The 18,459-nt window shown below is 43.9% G+C and overlaps 1 protein-coding gene across 3 annotated transcripts in view; it reads left to right on the forward strand.

The window, feature by feature from the left end:
* lmo3 (LIM domain only 3) overlaps nt 1-15,625 on the forward strand; it is a 54,736-nt gene extending 39,111 nt beyond the window's left edge. For all 3 annotated transcript variants that reach the window (XM_004573076.2, XM_076875809.1, XM_004573075.2), the window contains exons 3-4: nt 4,845-4,970; nt 14,109-15,625. In XM_004573076.2, the coding sequence (XP_004573133.1) occupies nt 4,845-4,970; nt 14,109-14,214 (232 nt within the window). In that variant the 3' untranslated portion in view covers nt 14,215-15,625. The remainder of the gene's footprint in view (nt 1-4,844; nt 4,971-14,108) is intronic.
* Nucleotides 15,626-18,459: the final 2,834 nt, after the last annotated feature.

Consider the following 18,459-nt stretch of genomic DNA (forward strand, 5'->3'; position numbering starts at 1 on the left):
CTCTCGTGTTTCATTTTAATTCAATCAATCTCAGAGGAAAGTCGTCGGCTTATTTACCGATTTAACCATCCCTCATATCAAACCACCTGAGGACTTTCAGCTAAAGTTTTCTAAAGCAAAGTCCTCAGGTGGTGGTTCTGTTCCACTGCACAGGCTGCCATACATTTTCAGGAGGTGAGAAGAGAGCATGGACAGACCCAGAAAATGGCAAAACTGAATACCATTTAGATTCAAACAGAGTCCTGAATGATTTATTTTGAAGGGCAATCATTTATTATCCAAATACTGATCAGCTGCTGAATGACAAAGACCTCACATGTGCCCGTGTACAGTGTGAGGAAGCTACAGTGTAACTTAAGGTTCAAACAGTTGTTGTATAAAGCTGCTGTCCACAAACACTCAGTGTCTCTGCAAGTGGACAAATCAGCAAAAGCTTCCACAGAATCCAGTTTTCTGCAAATCAGAAGAGATGCCACCAAATTTTCATTTCTCCGATGGAAAGGCAAAATTCCTTTAATTAAGGCAACACTAATCCATCAAATAGGTCCTATTTGTTTTTCACCCAATTGCTGTGTAACAAGAGAGATGCTTCACTGTCTGAAGGTATGTTGACAACGGCCCTTAGTTCTGTAGATATTCATATGAGCACAATCTATCTGCTTCTTTGCCTCTGGGAAACATCCTTTCTGAAGGTTAATAAACAACCCTGCATATCCCACGAGTTCATTCATCAGATGGTGATCTCTTACAGACTGAGTGGCATGCTGTTTTATCATTTTAACAATGGAGGCTAAAAGTGCCTCCAGAACTCTGCCTAATAGGTCATTTTGTAATATGATTTTGTTATCAGATATGTGTTTGCTCTTGCTAGCCTGGTCTTGGTCACTGTGTAGTAACGAATACTCACATTAATGTCCCTGGAGCAGGGAACACAATAATAAGGTCCTCCCTGGGCAACAGAGCTGGCCACGTCCCATCTATTTCGATGGCACAAGCTGTGGCCCTGCTATTTTTCACTGTGGCGTATTTTTGTGACTGGGCCAAGTATGTCTCAGTGGAAAAATCCTCTCTGACGCCTGTCACTCTCGTTCTCGTTCACCAAAAGCAACAGAAGTATTTGCATCTCCATAATTCTCTTTAGTGAATTTCCCAGAATAATAAAATACATGCGTGAGATACAGATGGAGTCAAACTTGTTCAACGGTGAAAGTAAATCCTGAGCTCAAAGCAGAAATTTCAGTTGACTGTTTCCGAACACGTTCACCAACGAGCCGACCGCTTCAGCTGCACCTGTAGACCTGGTTTAACATCTATGGTCATCTCATCCAGATCAGAGGTGAAACGTCTTCAAGCAACTTAAAGAAGTCTAGACGCTTTTCTTTCCAAGCTCCTTAGACTACAATGAGCTGGATGACTGAGAACCTTCACAGATATTCTAACATCTATGAGACGACTAAAAACTCATTTTAAAAAGTATAACGATGTGGAAATAAAGGGAAGACAAATAATTAGGCCTCATTTATAAACAGGGTGTAAGAACAAATCTGAGCATGAACTGTACATACAAATATTTTATGTACAAGTTTGTGATTTGTCGCCATTGAATCGAATAGAATAAGACAGCAGGAATAAATAACAAACAGGAGAAATAAACAAAACAACAGGAAGGCCCATGTTGGAGTGCAGGTGGGAAAGATCTTGGAAGTAGTGCAGATGATTTGGTCTGAGTGTGTGAGCGGCCCGAGCGATGAGGTTACTCAGACCGTGGCTCAGATGGGTGGATGTTTGTTACTAATCCGAATGGCCCAGAGGAGGAAGCTGTGAGTCTGGAGGTGGAGCCGATTCACCTGAGGCGCCGTTCGGAGGGCAGCGAGTCAAACAGGGGATGGGTGCGATGCAAGGGGTCAACTGTGATGCCGCTGGTTTTCCTGAGGCAGAAGAGGCTTACAATATCCTCCAGGACTGGCAGAGGGCAGCCAATTACTTTTTGGGTGGTGTTAATTACCTTCTGCACAGCTTTCCTGTTCTCAGCAGTTGTCCCTGCGTAACAAACACCCAAGCAGTAAGAGTGGACGCTCTCCACGAGGAGCGGTACGAGGCCAGCAGCAGCTCCTGTTCTAGTTATTCTTCGTCAGGACACGGAGGAGGTCCATGATGAGTTCATTTGTTTCAAGAACGTTCAACATCAGGTTATTTTCGGAGGACCAGCGGGTCAATTCTCTACCGCTGCCTGTACGATGTGTCATCTCTGTCAGAGATGAGCCCAACCACGATGGCTCCAGCAACCTACTTGACGATGACGTTAGCTGAGTGGATTGGTGTGCAGTCATGTGTAAACAGGGGCTACAGTGGGGGGATGAGGACACAGCCCTGCGTCGGGGGGGGGGGAGCCTGACTGAGGCCAGCTGGGGGATCTGAAGGTGGTCCAGTTTTGTGGTCAGGATGTTGAGGATCATGGAGTTGAATGATGAGCTGCAGTCCACGAAGAGCGTCCTCGTGCAGCTCCTCCTGTTCTCCAGATGGTTCAGCACTGAACACATGTAGAGCTGCCTCGGGTCACAGTAAAATCTGAATACTACCTACTATTAGTGGTGGTATAAGAAGTTGTGTTTCCCACTGTAACACTTTACAAAACACAAACATAAGGTGATGCATGTGTCCTCCAAACACACTTCACAAGCATCTCGATTCAGTCACTTAAATTGTATTTGTATCGTACCACATTTCAACATTAGTCACCTGAAGGCGCTCTATATCAGAATCCTCTTTATTTGGCCACGTTTGTGCACACTAATGAAGGATTGGACTGCAGGTCAGCTGCTCCTTTTTCTGTACGTGGACTCCTCATCGCTCTGGATCAGACCGATGGCGTTGTTGTCGTCTACGAACAGAAGTTTCGCAGATGGCTCTCCTGAGGTGCAATCGTTAGTGTAGAGGGAGAAGAGCAGTGGGGAGAGAGCAGACCTCTGGGGTGTGCGATGTAACGCTCCTCAGCCTCACCTGCTGCTGCCTGTCCGTCAGGAAGCTCGTGATACAGTCACAGGTGGAGGCGGGCACTGTAAGCTGGGTGAGCTTCATATGGAGATGTCTGGGATTACTTCGTTGAAGGCTGAGCTGAAGTTCACAAACAGTATCCTGGTTGAGGTGATGCAGGATGTAATGCAATCCCATACTGAGTGCATCCTACTGGGCCAACCTGTTTGCCCAGTAGGCAAACTGCAGGGGGCCCAGCAGGTGCTCTGTGATGTAATTTCCATTCTTCCAATGAACTTTGTGACCACAGACTTTAGGGTGACAGGCCTGTAGTACTGTAATCCTGTGAAGGTGGAGCATTTGAAGCAGGAAGGAACTTCCCACAGCTCCAGAGATCTGTTAAAGATCCGGTTGAAGATGAGGGGGGTTGGTTGACACAGGCTCACAGGCATTAGCGTAACCGGTCCTGGACGCTTTCGGGTCTTTGTCTCTGGAAGAGCAGACACACATCTTCCTCACAGGAAGCGGGTCAGAGGGGCAGGGGAAGGAGGACTCCAATTAGTCTTTTCTGTGGGTGTGGGGTTAGGGTGAGTAGATGGGAGGTATGAGTGGTTGTCTTTCAAGTTTGCAGTAGAAGGTGTTGAGGTCATCAGCCAGTCTGAAATTCTCATCAGGGGGTACTGACTTCTGTAGAGGGTGATGAGCTGTAGGCCTCTCCAAACTGATGCAGGTCGGATCACTGTAGCTGTTAGTTACGCTGATACTGTAAGACTAAGACCCTACAATCATAGAGCCAATGAACAGAACCCCGTTTGTGAGAAACATGCTCTCTTTCTAGTCCCTGTCAGTATTTCAGCTGCAGCATTTTGGATCAACAGAAGACTTTCAAGGAGTTTTTAGGACATCCTGATATATCACTATTCAGCAAAGCGAGTCGGTATAACACTTTAGCCTAGAAGTAATAAATGCATGAACTAGTTTTTCAGCATCGCTCTGAGACAGAATATTTTTATACAAACTGGAGTCTATTAGATAGATATGATACAAACCACTGCAGCGCAGTACCTGTAATACCTACAGCATGTTCTAATCGCTCTAATAGGATATTATGGTCGACAGTATCGAACACTGCACTGAGGTCTAGCAGGACAAGCACAGAGATGAGTCCACTGTCAGAGGCCATAAGAAGATCATTTGTAACCTTCACTAAAGCTGTTTCTGTGCTGAGCTCTGAAACCTGACTGAAACTCTTCAAATAAACCTCTGCAGATGATCTGTTAGCTGTTTGACAACTACTCTTTCAAGGATGTTTGATATGAAAGGAAGGTTGGAGATTGGCCTATAATTAGCTAAAACTGCTGGGTCTAGAGATGCTTTTTGAGTAAAGGTTTTATTATTGCTCCCAGGCATTTGATATGTAGCCTATTAATAGAGAGACTGTCATATTTAATGGCAGGACTTCTTTGGGCAGTTTTGTAGGAATGGGGTCTAAAAGACGCGTTGATGGTTTGGAGGAAATAATTACTGAAGTTAACTCAGAAAGATCGATCTGAGAAAGAGTCTAAATAAATGTCAGTGCTATTGAAAGTAATAATGTGTCGGTGAGACGGTTAATTTTTTTCTGTAATGATTAAAAGTTTATTTGTGAAGAAGTTCATAAAGTCATTACTACTTGCTTGGCTCAACAGCACTCTCACACTACAATTATCCTTGAATTAATGCACAAAGTATGAAAAATAAAAGCAGGCACGAATTAGAAAACAGTTTTGAGGCCAATTGCTAAGTTAGATATATAAGGAGTTTTCCACTGATTCCTTAATTTGATAACTTACACACATATTTTTGTTTGCATCTGTTCATTTGTGCCTCAGGTTGTTTGGTGTAACGGGGAATTGTGCAGCCTGCAGCAAGCTAATCCCAGCCTTCGAGATGGTTATGAGGGCCAAGGAAAATGTCTACCACCTGGACTGCTTCGCATGCCAGCTCTGCAATCAGAGGTGAGTGGACCAAACTTCTGCTCTTTTCTCATATCTGTACTCATACAAATAGCTGGTCAGGATAGCAAGGCACTGTACACTGTTACAATGTACTGCAGTTCAGTACAAGATGCACAAAAAGGAACAATAGCAACACATCATAGTTAGCAGAGATTGGTTTAATTGAATTGCTATAGTTTTTTTAAACTCATTTAAAAAACAAGAACTGAACAGTTTTCAGTATTTTCTAATTCGCCTCGTTTTCTCTTTTGTGGGATGGCAGAGGCCACAGGAAACACGCTCACAGTTTTATCTACTCAGATCAGAAGATGACTGAGTGGTGATGCAGTTGGTCCAAAAAGCCTTGGAATTTGTTGAACAGTCATACACAGACTCATGAGACATGCATATGAGTATTGAACGTTCAGGGGAGCCCATGAGGTTTCATTTCGCAGAACTTCATTACGATTATGGAAACAGTGGAGGGTTTCTGAAGACACTTTCTGGAGGCAATGGCAAAAACAGGATGTTGCCATAAGTATGTGAAGTGTATCGTATCTGTTTCCAAGGTCCTTATGATTCACTTGTTGCTTTTCCACAAATAGCTTTGTTGTAGCCACATGCACACACAAACCAGACATACTAAGCATCCTAAAGGAAAAGAAGTTAGTTATACACAGTTTGCACTGAGTAATTGTTCTGCCACGTCAGTCTTCAGCCTCTCCTATTCAGGGCTCTAGAGTGCGACCAGTTCGCACACACATTCACACACTGGTGATGAAGCTACATTGTAGCCACAGCCGTCCTGGGGCGCACTGACAGAGGCAAGGCTGCCGGACACTGGCGCCACCGGGCCCTCTGACCAAACCAACTTCATTCTAAGCCAAAGACTAGAAAATATGGTGAAGCATATCTGCCCTTTGGCCTCAGCTGCACGTGCCGAGGTAGGTCTCCCTGCAGGATTGCTTTTCCCTTCATCGGGAGCAGCGCTGGGCTGTTTAAATCACGGACAAACAGTATCCCACATTCTTGACAACATTTTTCTTGTTAAACAAAAGGGGGGCCTAGCAAAAGAAGTTTGGGAACCGCTGTATTAAGTTATGCAGGCTTGTTTGCACAACAAGGCTAAATAATTATATAAACCTTTCTGAATCTAAATAGTGTACTTTGGTAGAATTAAAAAATAAGTGTAGTGCAGGTCTATGGTGATTTTTAGTGCTACTATCATCGAGTTTTGATTCTGGTTCTGTATCGGTTAAGTCATAAGCAGTCCTGATTTTGAACTGTTGTAGTCCTGTTTTAATTCTGGATCAGTTCTGGGTCTGGTCTGGTTGAATTGGGGTTTAGTCCCACCATGCATACTACGCCCCGGGTGTATAAAATGTCTGGCTCCGCCTCTGGAGTCAACAGTGTCCATGAACACGACGTAACGTTCGATGATGTGTCATTTCAAAAGCATCAGTTGTAGGAGACGTGCTTACAGAGCGCTTTGTAGTGAATCAGAAGAGTCGACTCCCACTGAACGAGAGCTGCTCCTCACTTAATTTCCTTTGGCTGCTCAGCTCTCACACAGTGGCTCAGCTATGCTCCAATCCCTCCATATTGTGGCCAATCACATGCGAGGATATAGGATAATATCATCATGTGGGTGATGGACGCTACAGTCAAGTGGAGCGAGCGTCTGTCCTCTCAGTGAGTGAGACAGCGGTGAGGAGGGCTGTGCGAGAGCAAGAACACATAAATATGCCTGAAACACAGAAACGAAGCAGCACCTGGCTGCAGTTTAAAAACTTTTTTGTCTCGACTTGGTCTCGGTTTAGGCGGTCTTGACTACAAGTCTAGTGGCAGACATGAGGCAACTGAGACTCCAACCAGAGGCTGTATGGCAATGAACATACAGCATCTGGAAGACAAAAATATGAAAATGTTCAGATAGACAAATCAACTGTCTCCCTGTGGTGTGTGTATGTGTCTTTGTCATGAAAAGTAATTTATAACCAGCGTGGGAAGCCGCAGTAATGCCCCCCAGGAGCCAGAGGCAGAAAGAGAAAGATCCAGGCCATGCGCAGCCCCCAAGAGTACTGAAGACCTGAAGCCACACATCTCGGCAACAACTGCACGTCCATCCAGTTGGCTGAGAGTCCCTTAGAGCCAGAGGCAACCGCCAGCCAACCCTGGCCTCCCCAGGGTGAGTCCAGTCACCCTGGTGTGAGTTGAGAACAGGGCCCCAGGACTCCAGGTGCCCAAGAACCCTCCCCAACACAGAAGAGGCCCAAGCCACCACCCCCAAGGTCAACAGCCACATCAGAACATCCAGCCACGTGCCCTGGAACCAACAAACATCCCAGGGAGGGCAGCAGCATCCAATAGGGAATGATGGGGAGGGCCAACCCCATCCTCCATGGCCGTAGAACCACCAGTGTAATTAAAAAGAAGAGGCAGGTCACCATGCAGTACAGCCAGCAAAGCCATGTGTATTGCCCTACCCAATGCAGCCTAAAACCTCCCCCACAACAAAGGGTAAGTCTGGAGTGTGCAGATGACTCCCAGTCTTGGGGCTCAAAGGGCCTGGAGCCCGTAAAGCACAGACCAGACATCTCGTGGGCCTGCTCCCCCCACACTGGAGAAATCTGAACACAGCTTAATCTTCCTCAAGCAAAAGTACAAGCCGCTCGTACAATCGATCACAACGTGACTCTTCAGGGAGTGGTCTCCGGGTCGTAACACTTCCAAGCTCAAATACACAGAGCAGCCATCAATAACAGCACTCAAGACAGAGGTGTGGCAAAACAGGTGGGCTGAACCAAACACGAGAGCCACATGACCACCGCTGCCTGTAGCCTTTTGTTAGCTAATGTCCGCTCTCTCAAAAACAAGATGGAGCGAAGAACCAGGGAAAGATTCCAACATGAAACCAGTGTTGTCCTGTCATTTTTACAAAAACCTGGACTGCTGCAAGTGTGCCAGACTCAGCCATCTATCTACAGACCCACTCCACTCACTGTGGAGACGACACACTTGCCTTGAGCGCAAATAAAGGTGAAGGTGTATCAGTTTATGTTAAGGAGAGATGGTGTGTGGATATTCAGGTGGTGGAGATTGTTGAGCAAACATCAAAATGCTGATGGTGAAGTGCAGACCTTTTTATTTACTGAGGGACTTCAGTGCTGTGTCTGTACTTCCTGTTTACATCCTGCAGTAGCCTGACATTATCACCAAACATGAGACTGCTCACCCACATGTTTGTTGTTTTAACAACTACAACTTCTTGACTGTGCTTTCAAAGTCCCGTCAGCGTTCTGTAGCAACATGAGAAGGCTGTGCCCCAAACCCAGCTATAGTTCCTCTGATACAGGCAGTTCCTCTAACAGCCCCTCCAGTAAATAAAATATTAAAGTTTGGAGTGAAGACACTGATTTGGTGCTTTAGGACGGCTTCAATGCCACAAACTCGGGTGTGTTTAAGATTGCTGCCTTAAAAAAGAGCAGTTCTGATTTACAGGAATATGAAACGGTGGTTAATAGCTACATCAGCACATGCACTGACAATATTTTCCCAGGCAAACGCTGTAAAATATTTCCAAATCAGAAAAAGCACCTCAGCAACTTTAACATCAGTGGAGATGAATAAACTCATTGTGGTATGAGTGGGACCATTCATGGTGGGGACGCTCTCTAGCACGTTTCTAAAGTGGCAAAATCGACCGCCTTCCCATAAATACAGGACACTACCCCGGCACACAACATTTCATTTTTAATGCAGTTGAGTGTTATTTTTGTTTTTACACTTATTTAAATTTTACTGATTTTTAGGTTTGTCTTTTAATGGTCTGGGGTCTCTGTGGGGAGGGGGATGACAGCAGGGAGGACCAAATGTCTGCATCCTGGTCCCAACTCTGGATACTTAACATGCTTTAGAAATGAGAGCTGCTCCACCTAAAGTGGGATTGATCTGAGACCAGGTTTTCTGCAGAAAGTTTCCTGATCATTTACTTTCTGGACATCATTCAGACATCAGCAGACCCGGGCAGGTCAGCCCTTCTCTCCCACATTAAAATACATTTAAGCCAGCGTACATATCTCCTCTTTATATTAGGGCAGTTCATAAACTGTCAAATAAAAGTAGTGTGTCTCATGTATGTTGTAGACTGAAAGCACCATTTAGATGCCTCTTCTCATGTTGTGTGTAGAATAAAGGACCCAAATTCAAATTTCAGAGGCAGACTTGATAAAACAAGAGTCGACCCGTTTATTTGGCTGATGGAAACATAACAGAAAAAATAACAAAAGTAACAGAAGCACAGAAACACACGGGGAACAGTTTGATGCATGAAAACACAACGAGACACAACGAGGCTAATCAAGAGAAGAGGAAACAGGTGGGCAACACAGCTAAAATAATTAAGAGAAAAAAGGTCATTAAAACTAAAAACTACCAAAATAAAACAAAGAAAAAGACAGTGCCAACCACAATGACAAAGCAAAAAATATTCTACCCGTCTACAGGTAGGCTGTTATTTTAGCATCAACAATTTTCAACAGTGTGTTACTGTAGAGACTACCTTACATATAAAGCTCCTGCCTGCCTGTTGTTGTGATTTCTGTCGTCTAAAAGTCTATAAGTCAACAATGCTGAGGTCAGCACTAACTGGTAACACGTTTTAAAGTCTGGTCTTAGCTGGTCTCTGAAGCATAAACCTGGATTAACTGGGTGACCTTTTGTTTTTTCAGCTTGAGATCTGTTCTGACATCTTACTGAAGTTTCTCTGAACAGTTTCTTTGCATTGTCAGCATGGAGATGTGTTACTGTTCTGTGTCTGGCACGCTCATCTGATGCACTGTTCACTTATATCAATTTTATCGCCTCCATCAAACATGAAAGTCCCCTTGACCCATGGACCCTTCAATAAAGCAATTTTATAAATGACCCAGAAATGTCTCAGTGGTGCACCAGAACATGTGAAATCTGATAAATAAACAAGCTGACACCGAGATCATTCGAGGTTATGAAGTCTAATTATTCCCCAGTCCTGCAGACTGGTTAGTTAGAGGCTATGCTGAAGTTTTAAAGCTGAATTCCTACACCCGGGTTTGGATGTACCGCTACTCATGCACAGTCATTCAGGCATGTCTTCATGCCATTAGTAGGTCTGTGAGTACACCCAGCCCACTGTATCCCACAGATTAAAGACAGAAAACTCAAAGTCAGTCATTACTCTGATTTCATACACATCTCACTGCAGGACTCTAATGGCCACTGCCATGTTTAACTGTTAAAGGGCCATGCTTATGTGATGGGGCTGTTAGTGCAGAGCAAAGATGTAGAGACTGGATTAGAGAACTTATTTAATATTAACCTTATTCCCACCAAACCCACACGCACAGCTCACTAGCTGCAACCACCAATATGGCTCTCTGCCCCTTTAGCACACCTTTCTCTGGCCTTAAATACTTCTAATTGCTGATGGGAGTCAGCTGTGCAAAAAGGCAGGAGAGCCAGCAGGCCACACCCACACGGGCAGTTTCAGGAGGAGGTCTTGCTGGGTGGTAACAGTCATCACCATTGTTAAACTGACAGCCGCACTTTCCATGAAAAAAGGATCTGCAGCTGAACCCACTTCAGGCATAACATGTTTGTCACAAGGAAAAGTAATTTCTTTAAAATGACATCAAGCTGAGGGACTAAAGGGGACTAGATGCAGTACGAGGTCTATCAGTGAAAACAAAGGATCCCCACAGTGGATCTGATCATTCAGCAATAGTGCTGTCCTAGAGCTAACAAGACACGTAGCTGGTTCTGAGGAGAGAAAAGATGTTGGCAACACTGGGTGTAAAGAATAGGGAAGGAGATATGAGGCTTCATCCAGCAAGCAGTTACCCACAGATCAGCCCTGGGGGACAGCTAATCAATGGGGCTGTTGTCAAGTCTCATCATCTCTCCTGTGCTGGCCCAGTTTCTCCAATAAGTCAAGGCCACAGCTCAGAGAGGCTCGGGAAGGTTACAGTTAGCAAGGCGCAAAGGAGTGCAGGCCTGATGACAGTCTGGGAGAAGGCCAGTGCTGATAAAGGTGGAGGCTCCACTCTGATGTGGTGGAAGGGAAAAAACAGACAGCATAGCTAAGCAGAGACACCGGCTAACAGACAATAAGAGGTCTCTGTCACTTTGTGCCTGTGCTGGTAACTGGGCATGTGCAGCCAGTGTGTAAAACAATTCAATGTTTAATATGTCGTTGCTGGCAGAAGAGGAAAAGCCTGAAACGACCGTAAAAATGAAATAGTTGCAAGTGTAACAGGTAACGAAAGGTAACAGTTTGACAGGCATAAAATATTTTGTTTTTTAATTAGAGCTTGTAGGATTTGAAGGTACAATCACTTGAGTAATCAGCACTGCTCTCCTACCTGGTGTCTTGAACGAGACGTGGGTAACCACTTCACTGCGGCTATCAGGCCCATCTCTCCATCTTTAGTCTTCTGTCTTCAAGCCCCTGAGGTCTCAACAGCAACATCTGGCATCGTAGCTATTACCCCTCACTGGTCGTTGCCCAGTTGTAGTTGTTTCTTTTGATCCACACCAGCTGCTGCAGCCTTAGTGACTTGACTGCTTCCTGGAAGACCCGCCCTCCCATTTATAACTGAAATCACCCCAAACGGCCGCAGCAGATGGCCCCGCCCCCCTGCACCATTCAGGAGGAGTTCTTCCTTCCCACTGTCGCCAAAGTGCTGCTCATAGGGGGTCATATGACTGTTGGGTTTCTCTGTATGTATTATTGCAGGGTCTACCTTACAGTTGTTGTGATTTGGTGCTGTATGAATAAAACTGAATTGAATTCCAGAATTATTCCAAAATATTTTGTTCTCAAAATCAATATTATTCATTTTACCATCGTGTGTTCATTTGGCTTGAAGGGTGATCAGGGTGAATTTAAAAATGCAGTTTTGGATGGGGAGTGGGGGTCGTCGTTGTTGTTGTTGTTGTTGTTGTTGTTGTTGTTGTTGTTGTTGTTGTTGTTGTTGTTTGTGCTCGTACAGTGTGTTTGAATCACTGTAACTAAAGTTACCATTGAGGTGGATGTAAGAAATTATGCTCTGAACCTGCAATGTAGCCCTGAATAACTCCTGCATACAGGTGGGTCATGTCAGGTACCCGAGCTCCACTCACTGTGTGGAGGTCCCAGCAATGAACTCAGCAGTCTTAACACTAAAGGAAGTCAGAGGCTCACTGCCCCCCCCCACTCCCCACATCCCAGCTCCACTCCCCCCTGGTAAAGACGGCACTGCAGCTTGCTGACTTTGGTGAGCCTGCACACTGAGGGAGATAAGCAGCCCTCAGGACAATACAACAAAACGTACTGCTCTTACATGTTCATCATAACCTTCATTGCCCTCTCACAACATATGGAGTTATTTTTGTGCCACTATTCTGAGCGCACGTAAAAACTATTTGCAGGTGCAAGTGTTGCATTCTGAGGAGAAATTTATTTTGAGCGAAGAAAAGCTGAATTTGAGTCAACAAAATTCATTCCTGCGTGCAGAAAATGTATTTCAGTGTTTGCTGTTATACACACACACTAGCAGCCCCTCTCGCTCAGTTTTTGCATTTGCACTCGCTCGCCATGTGTTGTTTACACAGCAACATTCTCACATGAAAATATCTTAAAAGTTTATTTTGTGACCCAGACAGAGTAATATTTCAAACTCCGCCCCTCTGTGTTCCTCCGCCACTGCCTCGTTTGAGTTTTGGACGAAATGGATTCTGGGATATTGCATTTCGTCATTTCGAGCTGATTGGAGACCAGAACAGCCAATCAGATGTTTTTGCATCCAAGTCTGTGATTGGCTGGTTTTGTGGCACAAATATAACGGTGTAGAGAAAGAGTTGAAGGCACGGGCAGAAATGTTGAGAGTACGAGCGACACATTGCGAGCGAGCGCAAATGCAAAAACTGAGCGAGAGGGGCTGCTGTTGTGTGTGTGTGTGTGTGTGTGTGTGTGTGTGTGTGTGTGTGTGTGTGTGTGTGTGTGTGTGGATAACAGCAAACACTGAAATACATTTTTTGCACGCAGCAATGAATTTTGTTCACTCAAATTCAGCTTTTCTTCACTCAAAATAAATTTCTCCTCCAAATACAACACTTGCACCTGCAAATAGTTTTTACGTGCGCTCAGAATAGTGGCACAAAAATAACGCCATAACAACAAGGCACAGGAAGGTGGGGCTGCCTGGGTCAGTGGGGTTTTGTTTCTCCTGCAAGGGTAAAGGAACCCTGGCCAGAAACACAGATAATCTAGTTAGGATACACTAAACACTCCATTAGTAAATATAAACATATGCATCTTGATGCATCCTCAGTCATTAAGTAAATCTCCTAAAAATCTCCTAGAAACGTTTCGTCATCATCAGGTGACGTCTTCAGTCTCCGCTGACTGCAGGTTTCCAATCTTACAAACAGCACATTTGCATAATGACTGAAACCAGCCACTGAAGGAACAATTCTCATGACCAAAACAACCTCTGGTGAAGCGGACGGCACAACACAGAAGAGCCACCTCGTCAGGCCAGGACTCTGCAGTCTATTCACACCTACAGGCCAGTGGACACTCGTTCAATGATGAGGACGTGCACATCCTGGACAGGGAGGAACGCTGGTTTGAGGGCGGAGTCAAGGAGGGAAAGACCATCTCTGAATGGAGGAGGGGCCTAAGGGTACATCTGTCATCATCTTACAATGCTGTGATTGGAGCCATTCCCCAACTCTCTGTGAATGGGACTCATGGTTGTTGGTCAATGGTCATGAGATTTGTTCCCTCAGTGGGCTGGTTTCAGTCATTATGCAAATGTGCTGTTTATAAGATTTGGGGAAACCTGCAGTCAGCTGAGACTGAAGGAGTCGAGATGACGAAACGTTTCTCCCACAAAACGCTGCGTCCAGATGAACAGAATCAACCTTTGGAGATAAACATATGCATACACACAAACACTCAAACCAGCCCCTGCATCATCTCCAACCATAGTCCCAACACTGCTGTTGAAAGGACAGTGTTGGGATACAGTAGTTAGGGAGAAGCGTTTGTTGTCAGGAAGCTTGGCCTGTTTAAAGCCTCACATTAATGAAACTTTGATGCTCTGATGTGAACGTTCTCCTTCTTTTCTCTTTGTGCAGGTTTTGTGTTGGAGACAAGTTCTTCCTGAAGAACAACATGATTCTGTGCCAGACAGACTATGAAGAGGGGCTAATGAAGGAGGGCTATGCTCCCCAGGTCCGCTGACCTTCACAGGCCAACATGGAAGAAGAGGAAGAGTGGGAGAAACTCCAGAAAAAGTGCTAATGCCTTCCTGTCCATGTTCCCCACGTGTACATACGTAAGAAAGACTCCCTGAGAGGGCAAACACACTGTTGTACAGAATAGCCATAAAGACGCCGTGGCAGGGAAAAGCCCTGGAAGCCTACAACAAAATGTATCGTGTGAAAAACATTTTTGGATGCTGCCTTTTCCCACCAACCAACAAATACTGGCCTGAAAAGGAATTTTTAACCAACTGCTGGCATTGTTTGCTCTTTTAAAAAAGACTAGTCCCACCTACCATCGCACCCAACTGCACTGCACAGTTCAACAGTCTGTGATTGAATCTGAACTCGACCCGGATATCGTCAATCACTAAAACTGTGTGCTGAAGAACTGAGTATAAAAGTATGAAATCCATCCATTTTGTCTCAAGTGTGACAAAATAATACTTTTGGGAGTGCGTGTGTCGGTCCATGGACATCCTTTCAGGCTACAGACTTCTGTCATACGTCCTTTAAGGCTTTGCATGGATCCTTTCAGAAACCTGAAACTCCAAACCTGACAAACAGTCAAGTGAGAAACACTTACCTTTATGCTGCCCATGCAGCATTAGCAGAGCAAACAGGGAAGGGAGATATGTCAGACTTAACCAGGGTAAAAATGAAGGTTAATTGTGGACTTGATACTGGACATTTTGAATAAGGTGGACAAACATCCAGCTGCTGAAGTTGCCTCATGTCTGGATGTGTAAATAAGCAATTGTTTGCTAACACCTCAGTCAAAAGATTTATTGGGGAATAGTACAGCATGTCAGCTCCTTCTGCAGCCCACAAGTGTGTAAAAACCTCTATAAGAAAAACTAAGTGTTACAGGATTATAAGTGTGAGATATTTCCATGGTTTGACAAGAGTTATCGCCGTTCCTAAAATGCAGTATTTTGGACTGGGACGCTGCCACTATGATTCTGTGATGGGTTATGTTGTTTTAGGTGGGGACGGCTTTTCTTTTATTAAAAACCTCCAGTCAAAGTGAAATACTCATGGACACCGAGGATGTTTAAGTGGTTTGTAGAATTTTGAACATGGATAGTTTCAGTCATTTCACTCACACATGGCCACAACGCCTTCCTCCCACAGTGGGACGTTGTCCTCGTCAGCTGAGAGGAAAACATCTCATCTTTCTGTATGAACCCCATCTGAGCTCATGGCACCGTTAGCAGGACGACAGGAAGAAGCTTCTCTAATCTGTAAATTGTGGATGTACATTCATTTCTGCTTGCTTGTACAATGATTTCTTTTTGTGTCATCCAGCATGAGAATCTTATTTTTAGGACAATGCCTGTAAATACTATAATTGTAATAATTTTAAACACAAATGTAATAAAGTTTTATTGTCTAACCAGTGGTTATGGTGTTTTTCTTCTGTTTCCTATTGATTTGACTGTTGATTGACAGTGTTTGCTGAAGCAGTGAGGGTTCAGTATCAAACCCAAAGATGCAGCTTTAGTTGTAAAGCAGCCTCAGGAATGAAGCTGTTCTCTGTGCCGTGTTACAGCTTATGATATACGAGTCATCAGAAGTGCAGTTATCGGTTTGTTGTCTTTGCTCCTTCTGATGTTCGGGTCACACAACCTAAGAGCAGAGAGCTTTGGTTGACAGTTACATTTTTCCACTTAGGTGAGTTTTTGTTTTGTTTTTTGTGTCAAATTTTTCTATTTTGATTATGTTTCATGGAGCAAAAGAAAAAACAAAGCTTCTTTTACATGTTACTCTTGCAGCCCTCAACAACACTGACAGTTTAGGATCATCTGGAAAGGTAAATTATTTGATGTGAAGTTGGACTTCACAGATGTTTCCATGACTTTACAGTTAAGCTAACTGAATCTGACAAAGAGAGAAAATCTTTGATGATGTTAAAGCTGCTCTGCTCTACATGGAGACGTTATAGTGTTTTTATTTTTAAGTGTGGCACCAATAAGAATTACTCACAGATGCTAAGTGCTCTTATCAACTTATCTGAAGTCAGATGTTCAGCCCTGAATCTCGATGCTGATTATTATTGGACTGTCTATGTTGTTTGTGTCGGTGATGATGAAGAGGAACTCAGTGATGGTCGGCACCATTCAAATGTTGATGAATGCTGGTTTTGTGATTTTGTATATTTTCCAAGATGTCATATCTTAACTCGGGAAAGGTTTGGTGTGGAGTTCTATAATCATCATTATAAATAAAAACATTTGAAATCACAATTAAACAACCAATCACCTCTTACCAATAGCAACAACTTAAATGGTAAATGGACTGATTCTTATATAGCGCTTTTCTACTCTCCAGGAGTGCTCAAAGGCTACGTTCACTCTGGGTCTTAATGCTCAAATCCGATTTTTGTGTGTGTGTGTGTGTGTGTGTGTGTGTGTGTGTGTGCTCGTTCACACGACAAATAAAATGCGACAGCAAACGCAGATTCAGGACCACATATGAAAGTGACCCAGGTCGGATTTGAAAATATCAGATTTGTGCCGTTCACACTGTCATAGCATGATCGGATAGATGGTCGCATTTGTTGGATTTGATGCGCTTTCGCCTGCAGTGTGAACGTAGCCAAAGCGCTCTATACAACATGCCACATTCACTCAGTCACACTCAGTCTCACAAGTACTTTCTCTATACGTAGTGCTTTCTAACTACATTCACACACATTCACACTCCAATGGACGCATCGCAGAGCAACTTGGGGTTAGTATCTTGCCCAAGGATACTTGACATGCAGACTGGAGGAGCCAGGGATCGAAGCACCGATCAGTAGGTGACCTGCTCTCTCTCCTTAGCTTCAGCCCCTCTAAGGAAAGTGTAACCACTAACACAGTGTAACACGCTTTTTCTTTGTGAGTGGATCTAACCCCTTGGTTAACCTTGATAAAGTCACTTGTGTCTTTTGCATATTTTTGAAAACCCTTTTCTCAGTAAAAGTTTGGATTAAACCAAATAAAATAAATTTAAATTTGCAAATTGCTTTAAACCTAAAGACGACGTATACATATTAGAGCACAATTAAAACTGTTGTTTTGACAACAGTGTCGCTAAGTGAGGAATTGAGCTGTTGCAGTTTAAAGACAAATGCATTAGTGTTTGAAGATAAAGAAATAAGTAATAGTTATTACTTGATTATTGTGCCATAAGACTGTACATGATGCTGTTATCAAATTCAAAAGCAGCATTTTTTTAAGTAAAATTTCTGACTGATGTGTTTTCTGTACCATTGTCTGCATTCTGTTATTTACATTTTAGGTAGCACCCATTCTTTTTTGGAGACTGTTTAAACACCTCGTTTTACTCCAGAGTCTTTTCTAATCACAGTGTAAGACGCTCTCAGTGGGATCTGCACTGCCCTCCCTCCTCCTGAACACATGTAACCTTGAGAGCAGTAGAAACATGTCCTTGACATTTTCACTGACCTTACAAAGCATAAAGAAAAACTACGATGCAGAACCCTTCACTCGTGAGCTTTAACAGCTATTAAGAACCTTCAAAAACGGATTCGCTCCAAGCCTGCATATTGTTAGCATCTTCATCCATGGTTTACAGCTGATCCTGGGTGTGTGGATAGTCCTGCTCCCTTTGCCAAGTGGCTGCAGGGGCAAAAATAATGATCTTTACAGACATACCAACGCTATCTGGAACAGATAACACAGCTTTAATGGCTCCTTATCCTTTGGCCCCTACATTGTGATAGGCATCCTGGAAAGTATATCCCAGTTGTTGGATCATTAGCGCTTTATTGTAGGCATAATGTACTTTTGTTTGTGTGGGATTTGAGTTTTCTAGCGAAAGCGTAGCTCTGCTGTCGGTACCAAAGGACAACAAAATGCAGAATCAGTAGGTCACAAAACACAACGCAATGTTTGCTTCTTAAAAAGACAAACATAAAACTGATTCTTTGTATCAAAGTAGTATCTATCTGATTTCCTCTGCTTTAAAGAAGTATCTCAGATCCTAATCTCAAACTATCTGTGGAGACATTACATCTGTGCTTATTATGTCTGTATAAGCAAACTTTTGCACTGTTTACTACCATTGTGTGCGTGCGTGCGTGCGTGCGTGCATGCATGCGTGCGTGTGTCCAGGGAAAGCATTACACAAGTTATCACTGTCAGTAGCTTCGATGCAATGAGGACACATAGAAACAAACTAACAGTCAGTGAAAGCAGGACTGTGCAGACTTTCAGCC

This window comes from Maylandia zebra, linkage group LG17 (assembly GCF_041146795.1).
Source record: "Maylandia zebra isolate NMK-2024a linkage group LG17, Mzebra_GT3a, whole genome shotgun sequence".
Taxonomy (NCBI): domain Eukaryota; kingdom Metazoa; phylum Chordata; class Actinopteri; order Cichliformes; family Cichlidae; genus Maylandia; species Maylandia zebra.